The 16,018-nt window shown below is 37.5% G+C and overlaps 1 protein-coding gene across 1 annotated transcript in view; it reads left to right on the top strand.

Annotated features, from left to right (window-relative positions):
* Positions 1-16,018, top strand: part of LOC123234361 (phospholipid-transporting ATPase ABCA3-like) — a 208,750-nt gene that overhangs the window by 180,652 nt on the left and 12,080 nt on the right. Inside the window, 5 exon segments of the mRNA XM_044660271.1 lie at positions 1,781-1,909; positions 2,172-2,366; positions 11,323-11,510; positions 12,482-12,652; positions 13,186-13,376. Of these exon segments, the coding sequence (XP_044516206.1) occupies positions 1,781-1,909; positions 2,172-2,366; positions 11,323-11,510; positions 12,482-12,652; positions 13,186-13,376 (874 nt within the window).

Below are 16,018 nucleotides of genomic sequence, written 5' to 3'. Positions count from 1 at the left end.
TGGACCAGGTTTTTTAAGGATAGGAAACACCTGGGTATATTTCTAGGTAGCAGAAAAGAAGCCAGTAGCTATAGATTGAAAATTAGTCTTCTGAGTGGGGATATTGGAGAGGGCCACCTGCTAAGAAAATATGGGATGTGAATTGATGTCCAGGAGGCATTTAGAAGGGTTTGCCTTATGGGAGAAAGAGGGCCATCTCTTCCTATGAGACAGGGACAAAGCAAGAAATAGTAGTGGTAGAGAACTGAGTGATATGAGATAAGTAGAGGGGGCTCTCAGCAAATGACCTCCATTTTTTCAGTGAGGTATGAAGCAAGATCCTCCAAGAAAGAGGACCATGTACCATGGGAAACTTAAGGAAGTATAAAAAGTTCTCCCTAGTGATAAGATAGTCAATTGATTATGGAGTTATAAAAGGATTGTCTTGCTATCCGGTGAGTCTAGTTGAGATTATGTAGCAAGAATTTGTAGTGGATCAGCCAAAGTGGTTTCATGAACCCACATGAAAGCTAATCAGTGGTTTCCTGATTTTCTTCAGTTCCATTTACTTGAATAGGAGCAATGGGAATAGATAGTAAGAATAATCCAACAGCAGAACCAGGAGACTATTGTACACAGAGACTGATACATTATGGAACAGTCGTATGTAATAGACTTCTCTACTAGCAGCAATGCAATGACTCAGGGCAATCCAGAGGAATTTATGAGAAAGAATGCTGTACACATCCAGAGAAAGAACCGTAGGAACAGAAACACAGAAGAAAAACATATGATTGATCATGTAGTTCAATAGGGATATGATGTTAAAAGATCGCTCTACTGCAAATATGAATAACATGGAAATAGGTTTTGAACAATGATACATGTATAACCCAGTGGAATTGCTTGTCAGCTTCAGGAGAGAGGAGGGAAGGGAGTGGGTATCATTAATTATGTAACCATGGAAAAATATTCTAAATTTTAAAAAATTAAAAAAAATAATCTAAGGTTGTCGTTTGGCACAGTATAATCAGTGATAGAACAAAGGGGCAAAGTAATAGAGCCATGGTGGTGAACCTAAGGCACATGTTCCAAAAAGGGTATACAGGGCCCTCTCTGTGGGCATGTGTGTCCTTCACCCACCAGAGTTCATTACTAGAAAGGTAGAACATTCCTCACTTCACCTACCCCTCTGCTCAGTAGCACAATAGGAGCAAGGTGAGGGGAAGGGGAGTGGGGCACAGCACAGGGTCTCTAAAAAGCACTGTGGTAGAGTGTAAAAGATAATAATTGAACTGGATCACTGAGGAGTGAAGAGAGAAAAATCTAGCCCTTGCAAGAGCAATATAGCCTCTTTGAGAAATAAGTTAGGGGGTGGAAAGATTGAAAGTCATGGTTAGAATAAACTGGGAAACACAGAATGATAAAAATTTGTGACCAGATTAAGGGATTAAGAAACAAGGATGTTGAATTCTTAAGTGTATGAAGATTTGATCAAGTGTATGAAATTCTTTATATGGAGCTAATGGGATGGAAAAACAAGTTAAAAAATGGGAAATTAGCAAGTTTAAAGAAAATAAGTCTGCAGGCCCTAAACTCAATGAGGAAGGAAGTACCTTGGAAGTCAATGGTGTGGAGAAGTATTATGGGAAATGAGTAGGTTGAGGAACTGGGAAGCTAGTATTGTCTTCATATGTCTCCCCCACAAACCCTTTACCACACTTGTCTCCCACCAGCTAGCGTGCTTTGCCAAGATGCCTGAAAGGTATCCATAACTTTATTCTTTGTCTTTGGAATGTAGAGACAGCACCGTAATAAAGGAATAATTGAGGATAAAGATGTGACAAAGGAGAGGAAGAAAGTTAGAGACTATCCTGTAGAAGCAATGGTAGCCCTGGAGATTCCTCTGGTTGTTAGAGACCTCGTGAAGGTAAAGCTAGTTGGTGGTCAGAGTTGTCCTAGGCTCTACTAGCCAGGGGCATTAAAAATGCGTAGCACTGTAGCAGATCTTTGATATCTGCATCTGTTGTTTCTTTAGGGGGAAGAGAAGTAGCCTATGCAAAAAAAAAATACTTTTTTTGTATTATTAACCTTCAAAAATGGAAGGGTTTCTTATACACACTGATTTACAGTTGCTGTTCTTAACTTAAAGGCATTATTTCTTTAGTACTATAATCTGTGGGGTTTTTCAGATATATTATCGGAAGGTTCCTGTCTTGGCTGTGAACAACATTTCTCTAGCAATCATGAGAGGAGAATGTTTTGGGCTACTTGGTTTCAATGGAGCTGGGAAATCCACCACATTCAAAATGTTGACTGGAGATGAAACCATAAGCAGTGGGAATGCATACTTCAGTGGCATTAGCATCAGCAGCCAAATCAGGACGGTAAGATATTACTACTAGGATCCAAAATGATGTGATTGCCTGAGATATATGGGGTTAGAGACCACACTGAGAGGTCTGGATTCATAGGAAGAAAGTACTGGGGGTATTTATGGAAGCAACTGAGCAAAAATATGTCATTAAAATAAAAGTAACCTCACCTAATGGTCTGACTAGAATGTATCTTGTTGAATCTCATGGAGTGTGGGGCAGGGGGGAGGTGGGGAGACAGAACTACTGAATTATATTATTCCTAGGGAAACATCTGTAGCATAGGTAATAGACCTCATACTGTAGTGTCTGAAATTCAGGCAGAAGTAGCTGATTAATACTAATGTTGGTTATTGAAAAAGTGACAAAGAATTATATGACTATATCTTTCAATAAAGTAGCTTGAGCTTAGTATCTTATACCAATCAAAATGTAATATTTTAAGCTACCTGGAGGTATAGTTGTCACCTCATATGTGAAAATATTCTGTGATATAAACCCTCTATGCCAGTGATGGCAAACCTATATAGCACATGTGCCAAAAAGGGCACATAGAGCTTTGTCTGTGGGCATGCCTGCAGTCACCCTCCAGAGTTCATTACTAGAAAGTCAGAGGGCTTTGAGGTGGATCTGTTCCCCTCTCCCTCTCCATGCTCCTGAGAACATTCCTCACTTCCCCCACCCCTCTGCCCAGCAGCCCAATGGGAGCTTCCTCCCTCTGCTATCTGGGGTAAAGTGGGGAGGCATGGAATTCAGTCGGAGTGGGGGGGGGATAGAAGGGGGTTGAAGCCTGGCACTCTATCTTTAAAGGTTCACCATCACTGCTCTATGCTAACCAGACCGGTGATCTCCCTGTGTCTCCAAATTCTTTCTTAGAATACCCATTCCCCTCTTCTCCAGCTGACCAAATCTTAACTATACTTGAAAATCTATTAAAAGACCTTAGAAAACCTTTATCTAATTAAATCTCTCTCTAGTACATTTATCCATCACAAAGTCAGCCACCTTATGCTTCATCATTTCCCATTGATGTCCCATTAACTAAAGAGATAAACTCATCCATTTTCAGACAACTCAACTTAGAAATGTTTCCCTTGTCTAGAAAAATTGGGCAGAAATTTCAAAGCCTATGCACTAATATACTCCCACTGAAGCTATATAGCTTTAAATAATAAGACAATAAAAAGACCCTTTGACTTCAAAGAGTCAAAATGGCAGATGGCCCAAAGGGCAATGGAAGAACACAACATAAATGAATATAGGCTATAATATATTAACAAAGATGACATTTAGACATTAAATGTATAAAAGACAAGCCTAAGTGGAAAAGGAAGTAGGCTTGAGAGGAAGTTATAATAGCAAGATAGTTTGTGTTGCATTAGTATAAAAAACATTACAATAATCAGAGAAAGCAATATCCAGTGTTTTTGATAGCTTCCCTTAGAGGATTTATGAAAGGACATGGACAAGAATCAATCGGGAAGTCAAGGTATGTGTGGGTCTCATTCTGCACAGAAAAATAGTATAAGATTACAGATCCATAATCATATAGAAGTATATAAATAAATAGGTGTACCCAGGTCAGCAAATCTATAGCTTTTTTATTACCTTAATGAGCCTCACATGTACCAACAAGGACCTGTTTTCTAAGCTGATCAAGAATGGAGAACCTGTTCATGAGTTCCACTTATAATTTTAAGATTGTCTTCCACTCCTTATTTACTTACTCCACAACCCCTAATAGCCCAGATTGAATTATGTTAGCATAGCTCCAAATGTCTTATGTTCATCAATTCAATGAATATTTATTAAGTACCTGTGTGCAAGCCACTTTGCCAGACACTAGATTTGCAAAACAAAAAATATTCCTCTTGCCTTTCTCAATGAGCTTATATTCTTGGGGGGGAAATACAGCATGTACTTAACAATCACAGGGATCTGTGTTCTCATTAGTGTGAGTAGGATCTTCTAGTGCAACAGTTGGCAACCTTTTTGGCCGTGAGAGCCATAAACACCTGCAGAAGGAGGAGGATGGAGGCAGAAGGCGCTGGAATACCGGGCGGGGACTGAAGGCCCCCCTGGGGCACATCCTGGGGCTCTGCCCAGACTGGCAGGTTGGGAGGTGGAGCCAGATATGGCTCGAGAGCCATACTTTGTCGAGTGGTACAGATTTTAACCCATCCTTGTCTGCTTTTACTTTGTGACTGTGGTACATATCATATTCTTCCATAAGTCTGCCCTAAGGGATCCATCTAAACAATATGAATACAGATAAATAAATAAAAATGATTAAAAAAGACAAAAGGGAGCTGGTTGTTGACATCCTTCACATCAAACCAATTTGTGCTATGCTGAACTTACTCTTAACTTCAGTCTCCCAGAAGGACATTTACTCAGTGAAGGATAGCCTTTTCTGTACTCAAAATTCATTTCCTTGTAACTTTAACAAGTTAGCGATTATTCTTCTGTCTGAAGCTGCAAAAAAAGAAGTTAAAAATAATCCAATTCCCCTTCCACACAATATAATTATACATACTTTTAAAAGTAGCTATTCAGTTCCAGTCTTCTCTAGGCTAAAGATTTCCAATTTATAAAATCTTCAAGTTGGAAAAGACTTTGAAAGTCATCTAATCTGCCAAATGCATGAATCTTCTCAACCATTTACCAGTGGATGGTTATACACTTTCTGTTTGAGGTTCCTATGTCTCCATGGAGCCCATTCCATTTTTAGATAACTCTTTATTCAGAAATCTCTTCCCTATATTGAATAGGAACCTGCCTCTCTGTAACTTCTACTATTTTTCCTGTTTCTAACTTTCCAAAAAGAATAACTAATCCTTCTGCACACAATCGCCTTTTTAATCATTTAAAGATAGCTACCCTATACTGCCTTCACTCCCACCATTGCCACCCTCCAACAAAACTTTCTCTTCCCCAGATTAACATTGCTGGTTCATGGGCTCATAGAGTCTTAGAATGGACCATGGAAGGTTAAGTTTCCACCTAATGAATGAATCTCCTTCTACAGCATCCCTGACCTCTATACTGGGTTTCAATACCTCTGAAAGTGAGCACTTACTACTCTTTAAAATGGTTGATTCCATTTTAGGTAATTTTCTCAATGATGAAGAAGATGGATTCGTCTTTATGTACAGACCAAAATCCTTAGAAATATGAGTGATTGTCCCTTGAGCAGAAATACTGTTTTGGTTCTATTTATATCCTCAGCATTTGGGACATATGTTGTATGTGCTTCATAATTAACGTGGCTGGCAAGAAAGCTTAAGCAAAAAGAATTGATAAAAATAATAATCCACTAACATGAAGCAAAATCAGAAAATTTGTGATTGCCAGAGATGGTAGAACAGAGAGACTATGAATATAGTTATGTAATGAATCAAAGTTTGCTTCTATAATTAAAAAAAACCAACTAAGCTATATCTCCTAGCCATGAGGGCAGACAGCCTTGCTAATAAAAAACACAAAAAGAATATCCTGACTCCGGTGATCTGACTTTAATATGTTATTCAATCAATGGCCATTTATTAAACTCTTAATATGTGCCAGGCATTACCTAAATTTTGAGGATGTGAAGATTAGCAAATACAAAAAAAAAAAACAGTTCTCATGGGATTTATATTCTAAAGAGAGAGACAATATGAAAATAAATAGGTAGATACAAGATTATATAAAGAGTAGATAAAAACTCATAGGGGAAGGCCCTAGTAGCTAGAGAAACAAAGATGAGCCTTCCACAAAAAGTAGAATTTGAGCTGAGTCTCAAAGGAAGTCAGGAAACTTAAGAGGCAGAGATAATAAGAGAGCATTCAAGGTATGGGAGTCAGCCAGTACAAAGGTATGTTGATAAGAGCTGGAGTATCACATTCTGGAACTAGCAAGTAGGCCAGTGTATCTGTTTATATATGGAAAGGGTTAAAGTATAAGAAGCCTGGAAAGGTATTGATGAATGAGGTTGTGAAGAATTTTCAGTATCAAACAGAAGACTTGACATTTGGTCTCGAGGTAATAGGCAGCCATTGGAGCTTTACTGAGTAGGGCAGTGACATGGTCAGACCTAAACTTTAGGAAAATCATTTTGGCAGTTAAGTGTAGGATGGACTAGAATAGAGAAGAACTATAGTAGGAATAATCAAGATGAGAGGTGAAGTCAGCCTGAACAAGGTAATAGCTATGTGAGGAGAGAAGGGGTCACGGTTATAAAGATAGAAATGATATTTGTTAATAGATTGTGGGGTGGGGTGAATGCAAATCTGGAGTAGACAATGACACCAAGATTGCAAACCTTGGTGATGTAGAGTATGGTTATACTCTTAGCAGTAACAGAAAAATTTGAAAGAGAGGAATTTTTTTTGAAGGAGGGGGGAATAATGAATATTTTGTTAAGTTTGAGATGATTGCAGGATATTCAATCTGATGTGTCCAAAAGACAACTGGTGATACAGGATTGTAACTCAGAAGAGAAATTAATACCAGATTTATAGATCTAGGAATCAGCTGCATAGATATGAACATTGAACCTATGAGAGCTGATGAGATCACCAAGGGAAAGAGTAAAGAATGACAATCGGAGATGGTCTTGGATAGAGCCTAAGGGGAAATCCAAAGTGGAAAGAACATCTTCTAAATGAAGATCCAAAAAGAGAGTTGTATTGATACAGATATGTAGGAATAAAATCAAGATAGAGCAGTTTGACAAAAATCCAGAAAAAGTGCACAGAAGGGGAGGGTGATTAACAATATCATAGGATAAAGAGAGCTCTAGAAAAATGAGGATTGAGAAGATGTTAATTTTGGAAAGGGCAGCTTCATTTAAATGAAGTTGAGGGGAGGCAGCTAAGTAGCTCAGTGCATTAAGAGTCAGGCCTAGAGGTGAGACATCCTGGGTTGAAATATTCACTTCCTAGCTGTGTGACTCTGGGCAAGTCACAACCCTAATTGTCAATTGCCAATATTGGTTCTAAGACAGAAGGTAATGGTTTTTAAAATAAATAAATAGATGAAGTTAGGAAGCTGGAAAAATGACTGAAACAATCCTGACGTTCAATGATGCATTGTGTTGTAGGTTGTTTAAAAAAAAAGGGATTTTCTAAGTATTTCAATATATACACTATGGTATGCTAAAAGATAATCTCATTTCAATAAACAGCACAAGAAAATTTGAGGAAGTAAAAAAGATCTCAGTAGCCTCTCACTATGAATATTTTCTATGCAAACAGAAAATGTTTTATGCTTTAAAGCCCTTGAAAATAATTAACAGAAATATAGATATTAAAGTATATTTTATAGTCTTACAAATAGAGTGATAAAAGAAAATTAACCCTTGGATTTTAAAATTTCAGGTTGGGTCCAAAAGGCTACAAGGATTTTATTAATTTATATATTTGGGTATCAGAACAATTTTCTCCCTAAACAGAGAAACTTAAGATATCTGCCCCCCTTTCCTTCACCACAAAGACAGGTTGATAATCCAATAGCAATTCACATGGACTTGATTTGAACCTAAATTCACTAATATCATAGCTTGAAAACAATACAGTCTACCAAGAAAACAATTTTATTGGCAAGAATATTTCTACTCCATTGTCAGTACCACTCTAACCATCTCTTCCCAAGATTCATTATGGGAAGAATACCCCTGGAGAGATTAGAATCATGGATTCTTTACAATGTGTAATGATTACATATCATTGTTGGTTTCACTATGGCTTATTCTCAAATATTTTCCTTTCTGGAAAGGAAATAGTTGCATATATACCACAGAAACCTAGAAAAACTAAGCATTTGTCTATCAAAATCCTGTGCCTGCAACTAAGATATGATTCTTGGCCAAATTATATTTGTACTACGACCTAAATATAAATTGTGATAAATTTTGTTATTTAATCACGTCATTGTTTTATTTTTGTGATTTCCCATTTACATCATAAATATTTGATTTGCTATAATGAAAAGATTTGGTTTGTTTAGAACTTTCTTAAAAACTGAGTTAGAATCATTTAGAAAAACCTTGTTTTTCTGATATGTCCAAAATATGGATTTAAAATTTTTTAACAAATTGATTAATAACCAATTTTTATGTCACTTACATTTCCCAGTTTATCTCTATCCTCTTCCTCCTCTCCCTAAGAGTAATTCCTTTAAAAGAGGAGAAATATGCAGTTCACCAAGACTAATCTTCATATCCAACAAGTTAGACAATGTATCCATAGTTCCATACTACAAAGAAGAGGGAGAAGGGTGCCTTTTCATATCCCTTGATTATTCTAATTTTATAACATTCAGTTTTGATTGGTCTGTTACATTGTGGTAGGCCCTGAGTATGTTCTTTTTCTTGATTCTACTTTCTTCACTTGATATCAGTTCACATGTCACATTCTATGTATTCATCATATCTATTGTTTCTTACAATGCAATAATACTACATTACATGCATGTACCATAATTGATTTAGCCATTCCCTAATCAATGGTGAGTGGGATAAGATTAGCACAGCTTGAAAATCTCCCAGTGTTAATAAATTGGATGAGAGAGGCAGTGATAAAGCAGCAGTTTTTATTCTCCATTCAGAAAGGTGGCAGATTCCCCTAATGGAAATCTGCTGGCATTATAAGGACAGCAGCAGACTTCCCTAATGGCAATCCGCCCTAAATGTCAAAATGCTCTAATAGCAAAATGCATGGCAGACTGTCCAAACGACAATCTACAGCTTCTACAGGTAAAACAGACATTTTTATAGTAATCCTGATGCAAGATTCCTCGCTCCCTTCTCACACAGCCCCCTTCTTAGGAGGGGACTGTGACTTTACAGTCTTTGAGTATGTGAGCTAATTTCAGGGTAAAGTAAGTGAAATATACAGAACAAAAAGTTATTTTCTCCAATACTCTTGAGAGCATTGTCCTTGAAGTTAGAAGTGAAAATGTACTTTCCCAAGCTGGTTTGTCCTGGGAATAGTTAGATAAGCAACAAATGTTCTTTGTGAATTTAACATTATTGAAACATGCTAAAAGCTTTCCCCTGGGAAAGTCAATCAGGTACTTCTGCCCTGGGAATTGTGGAGTGGGGTGGGGAGCAAGCCAAATATTTTACTTTGAGAATCACACATTTTATTCCATCTCACACAATGGGCATTGACTTTGTTTCCAATTCTTTACTATTACAAAAGTGATAAATATTATATGTAGGACCTTTCTTATTGTTATAACCTTCATTTACCATTATTAACCTATAATACACTCTCATCACTATAATTTCCAGATCAAATAGAAAGACAGCTATATATGATTATAATATTTATTATACCACAAAAATAGAGCAAGCCCAATACCTATGAGCATTTATGTTAACCTAAAGGATCATTTCACCCCAATTTAATTATTAGCATTGGAAATTGATATTTGAGGTGAAATCTTTTGGGATTGCAAATTTGATTAGTATATTGCCTGTGACCTCACTTTGACCCTGGGGATGGAAAATGTGTTAACTCGAGTCATGACATAACAGATAAGGTACTAGACCTGGAGTCAGTAAGATCTGGGTTCAAAACCTTCCTTAGACACTTACTAGCTCTGTGATCCAAGACAAGTTGTTTCAGCTCTCATTTTCTCTCCCTTAGTCATGCCCTCTTCTCCAAGGAATTCAAGTATTATCTCCATACAGATCATTCCAGGATTTATATAGCCAATTCTCTTCTTGCTCCTCAACTCCAATTTTATATATTTATAAAAACTGCCTGCTGGATATTTCCTGTTAATATCCCAAATTTAACATATCCAAACAAAGCTGATTATCTCATTTAGGGAACTAAACCTGCCCTTTCACTAAACTTTCTTTCTAGGGAAGATATTCCCTAGGAAGTGAATGTCTAGGGAGATATTCACACTTTCAGTTACCCAGATTCACCATTGTGGGTCATCTTTGACTTGTCCCTTTTCCATACTTCCACATCCAATCATTTAATTTTAATTTAATTTAATTTAAAATTTAATTTAAATATTTCTTCTTTTATCTCTATCATCTCTTATATCCCTTCTCTCATCTATCCCAACTACAAAACTTCAAATTATCTTCACTTCCATAATTCCCCCTCACTGTCAAGTGATTCGCCTTGAGGGAATAAACAAACCTTTTTAGCCTATATTTGAGCCTCTCAGCTATCAGGGACTAACTTATCCTTTCCAATCTTATTCAGTATTACTTCACCTACTCTATTGCCCTGACCACACTAAATTACTAGATGTTTCAAAAACTCCACATTCCATCTTCTACCTCTCTGCATTCTCACAGGTCACCCCCAAACCAGGTATGACTTCCCTCCTGATCTCTGTCTTTTCTAAATCCTTATTGCAGACACATCAAGATTGCTGCTCAAGAATACCAGATTCCCACAGCCACACTGCTGCCTATGTCCTCCCTTTTCCTACTCCAAAAATAACCAGCCCTGAAACAACAGTATGATGGGCCAACATACAAAAATTCAGCAAAGAAGCCCTGCTTCTTCTAGCTTTTATGATCTAATTGCAATCACCTTCCTCATGGAAGAAGAATGGCTAATGCAGCCCCAAAGGCTTTTGCCCTTCCCTTCACTGCTATCTTATAACCTTCATGGCTCAACTTTCCTATCATCATCCTTATTGTGTCATGTATTTTACTTCTTATGTATTCCTCCATAGCACTGAACAAATCCAATGTTCAGGAAACACCAGTTGAAGTGAATCCAGGTAAAGAAGTTCACATTTTATTCCAATGGGCTATAGCTGCAGAGAACCTTTAGCCCTGATATTGGCAGGGACATTGTAGGGGAATAAATCTCATTAATTAGAGATACTAAGCAGTAGAAGGAACTCTAGGTCCTGTGTAGATATAGTGGATACCCAAAGAAATAGCATTTTCTTTTCAGCCCCACCCTTTGACTGAAACCATTTCCTGGGGCACTGAACCCCATTTCAGGTACAGCGACGAATCAGTTACTGTCCTCAACTTGATGCTCTGCTAGACTACATGACAGGAAGGGAGTTGATGTATATGTATGCTCGATTGTGGGGAATTCCTGAAAATCACATCAAACATTATGTAAAAAACATGCTGAAGGCATTGCTCCTTGAATCCAATGCAGACAAGCTCATAAGGAACCTAAGGTGAGATGCTATTCTTCCCTAGTGCTTCTTTTCTTTATCTATAAACCTTAGAGGCAGAATGAGGAAGGAGCAAAGAGTTCCTAATCAGTAGACTTAGGATATTATCACATAGACTTCCCAAAGTCAGTCTTCCACACTCCATGACAACAGATGTAGAATAGAGATCTGCCTCCAGGGAGTTTACCACCAGCTACCACCATTCCATACAGAACAAACTGCATTTTAAGTTTATACTCTTCACTGATTGGCCCCTGCTAGAAACACTAGATCCATCTCAGATTCTAGCTGCTATTGATGATTCTGATGCTATGATCAGGGCTCCTTCCTTGGACCTACCTCCTTATTGATCTAGAGCAGTGATTCCCAAAGTGGGCACCACCACCCCCTGGTAGGTGCTGCAGCGATCCAGCAGGGCGGTGATGGCCACAGGTGCATTTATCTTTCCTATTAATTGCTATTAAAAATTTTTTAATTAATTTCTAGGGGCACTAAGTAATTTTTTTTTCTGGAAAGGGGGCAGTAGGCCAAAAAAGTTTGGGAACCACTGATCTAGAGTATAGAAGAGGAGAAGTATCAGCATCGTAGCTTGAGTGGCTAAGACCAGGTCCTAATTTCCTTCCTGATACATAGAGACAAGGACTATTCTAAAGGAGCAATCAACTCAAAAGACTATGGTGACTCAAGTGCCAACAGTAGGAATGATCTGTGGTGCCTACATATTCAAAACATAGATAAATTTAGTGCCACAAATATGACTAGCTTGGTCAGATACAAGGACACGACTCCCTTCTTGAACATGTGTTGAAAATGTATTTAAATGAAAAGTTTGCTATCTTTTTTAGACTCATAGTCAATCAATCATATCTGTCACTGTGCTACTTAGGTCTTCGGTTCTCTCTGAATTATTTCCTATAAATTACTGCTGTTTACAGCCTCCTTTTCTTTCCTTATTTGCTTCCTTCTTCATGGAGTGGTGGCAACAAGCGTAAGCTGAGCACTTGTATTTCCCTAATTGGAAGGCCGTCAGTCGTCTTCCTGGATGAGCCTTCTACTGGCATGGACCCTGTGGCTCGGCGCCTGCTCTGGGACACACTGGTGCGGACCCGTGAGTCCGGCAAGGCCGTTGTCATAACCTCCCATAGGTGTGGCCCGTACCTTGGACAGGGATATGGGGGGAACTGCAATGGGGATAGCAGGGCTCTGTTGGGGCTAGAAACTTGAATCAGTAACTCTGAGACTTTGAGTTTCCTGGAAAGGAGACTTACCAGTGGCTAATTTTGCCAAAGGGAACACACTAGGATCCTTAGATGTTGGCTATTTGGCTAAGGTCTTTGGAGCCCTTAGAGTTTAGAGTGGGGAGACAGAAGAAAACTGGTAGATGAAAGCTCCCATAGTGAATTTTAGCATCTGCTTATTTTATATACTAACACTTTGGAACTCCTCAAAGAAAGGGGACTGGACTAGATGGCCTCTAAAATCCCTTCCAGCTATATAAATCCTATAATCCTATGACTCTTAGAGTTTCTCTATTCCCTAAACACACCCTGGGTCCTGAGCACTTACATTGCTAAGACTGGCCTCTCCAAAGATGGTACACGTAGTTGTACCTCTATCTAGACCACAGCCTTTACTCATAAGGAGAGATATCTCCAACCCTGGTCCTTTGTCTCCCCAGCATGGAGGAATGTGAGGCCTTATGTACCAAACTTGCCATCATGGTGGCTGGGAAGCTGAAGTGTCTAGGGTGTCCACAGTACCTCAAGAACAAGTTTGGCTCTGGATATACTTTGGTGGCCAAGTTGAAGAATGACTATACAGAAGATGATATGGAACTGTTCAAGAAGTTCATCGCAACCACTTTTCCAGGTATGACAATTTGAGCAGAAACCTTCCTAGCATAGCCATTGGTGATACATATAGTTCTCAGGAGGTCCCAAACCCCTCCTGTGAAGAGAAAAAAAAGCTCCTGGAAAAGAAAAACTGTTGCCAATCCCTCTTTACCAGCAGTTAAATTTTTTTTAATTTCTGAAATTTTATTTTTCCCCAATTGCTTATAAAAAGAATTTTTAACATTTATTTTTCTTTTTCTTAATTTTGAGTCCTTTATTCTTTCCCCTCTTCCTCTACTTCCCCCTTACTTAGATGGTAAGCAAATTGATATAGATTTTACATGTGGAATCCTGTGAAACATTTTTCCATATTAGTTCTTTTGTGGAAGAAAACTCAAACAAAAAAATGAAGAAATAAAGAGAAATATAGTGTGCTTTGGTCTGAATTCAGACTATCATTTCTTTATCTGGAAGCAGTTGACATTTTTCATCATGAATCCTTTAAGATTGTCTTAGATCATTGTATTGCTGAGAATAGTAAGTCAGTCATAGTTATTCATCTTAAAATATTGCTGTTTTTGTTTACATTGGTTCAGCTCACCTCATTCTGTACCAATTTGTGTAAGTCTTTCCAGTAAGTTTTTCTGAAATCCTCCTGTTCTCCATTTCTTATAGAACAATAATATTCCATTATAATCATATATCACAACTTACTCAGCCAAGTGGTAGATATCAGCTCATTTTCCCATTCTTTGCCACCACAGAAAGAGCTGCTATAAATACTTTTGTACACATAGATCCTTTTCTTTTTAATTTTTTAGCTCTTTGCCATACAGACCCAATACTGGGTCTGAGTATATATGGTTTTATACTCCTTTGGGCAAAGTTTAAAATTGTCCTCCAGAATGATTGAATCAATTCAAAGCTCCCCCATGTGTCTTAATTTGTGTCTCAATTTTCCTGTTTCCTCTCCAATTTTTATAATTTTCCTTTTCTGTCATAATAGCCAATATGAGAGATGTGAGTAATACTTCACAGTTGTTTTAATTTGCATTTCTCTAATTAATAGTGAGTTAGAGCATTTTTTCACATAACTAGTTTTACTTATCTGAAAACTACACTTAAACATTTGACTCATTTCTCTATGTATTTGAGAAATGAGAGCTTTATTAGAGCAGGATCTTATAAAAACTTTTAATGTTATGATTACTGTGTATAACCCTAACACCAATTTCTTCCCCTGTTTATCCTACTCTCTCTTTTCATTCTGTCCATCCTTTAAAGTATTTTGCTTCTGACCACTACCTCCCCTAATTTTGTCTCCCTTCAATCTCTCTCCTCTTCTTGTCTTTATCTACTACTTTCCTGTAGGGTAAGATAGATTTCTATACCCAAGTGAGTTTGCATGTTCTTCCCTCTTTTGCCAATTAAGATGGGAGTCAGGTTCAAGCATTCTCCTCCCCCTTTTCCCAATTTTCTCCTCCATTGTAAAAGTTTATTCATGCCTCTTATACGTAAGTTAATTTACCCAATTCTACCTTTCCCTTACCCCTTCTCCCAGTGCATCATCTTCCTCATCCTATAGTTTTATTTTTTAAACTTCCCATCAAATTGCACTCACACTCTTGCCCTCTGTCTATGTATACTCCTTTTAACTGCCCTAATTAATGATCATGTTTTTTGAAGATACAAATATCATCTTCCCACATAGGGATATAAACATTATTGAATTTCTTATGATTTCTCTTTCCTATTTTTCATGCTTCATTAATGTCTTCTATTTTAGAGTCAAATTTTCAATTCAGCTCTGGTCTTTTCATCAGGAATGCTTGAAAGTCCTCTAAAGAATTATACTCATTTTTATGGAGGTGATTCTTGATTGCAATCCTAGCTCCTTTGTCCTTCAGAATATCACATTCCAGGCCCTCCTATCCTCTAAAATAGCAGCTGCTAGATTTTGTGTTATCCTGACTGTGGCTTCACAATATTTGAATTGTTTCTTTATGGCTGCTCGTAGTAGTTTCTCCTTGACCTGGTAGTTCTGGAATTTGGCTATAATATTCCTATGACTTTTCATTTTGGAATCCCTTTCAGGAGATAATAAGTAGATTCTTTCAATATCTATTTTATGCTCCAGTTCTAGAACATCAGGACAATTTTCCTTGATAATTTCTTGAAAAATAACATCTAGGTTCTTTCTTTGGTCTTGGCTTTTAGGAAGTCCAATAATTCTTAAATTTTAATTAGTGGATCCATTTTCTAGGTCTGTTGTTTTTCTGATGAGATATTTCACATTTTCTTCTATTTTTTTCATTCTTTTGACTTTGTTTTATTGTTTCTTGGATATCTCATGGAGTCATTAGCTTTCACTTGCCCCAATTCTAATTTTTAAAGAATTGTTTTCTTCAATGAGCTTTTGTGTCTCCCTTTCCATTTGGCGAATTCCTCCTTTTAAAGGGGTCTTTCTTTAGTAATTTTTGTACATCTTTTTTCCTGTAATCAATTCTCCTTTTTTTTTAACATTTATTAATATTCATTTTTTTTAGGATTTTTTTTTAATAAACCCTTGTACTTCGGTGTATTGTCTCATAGGTGGAAGATTGGTAAGGGTGGGCAATGGGGGTCAAGTGACTTGCCCAGGGTCACACAGCTGGGAAGTGGCTGAGGCCGGGTTTGAAC

Source organism: Gracilinanus agilis, chromosome 1 (genome assembly GCF_016433145.1).
Source record: "Gracilinanus agilis isolate LMUSP501 chromosome 1, AgileGrace, whole genome shotgun sequence".
Classification (NCBI taxonomy): Eukaryota; Metazoa; Chordata; class Mammalia; order Didelphimorphia; family Didelphidae; genus Gracilinanus; species Gracilinanus agilis.
Note: the sequence above shows the minus strand (reverse complement) of the source record. Positions and strands in the feature narration are given on the sequence as shown.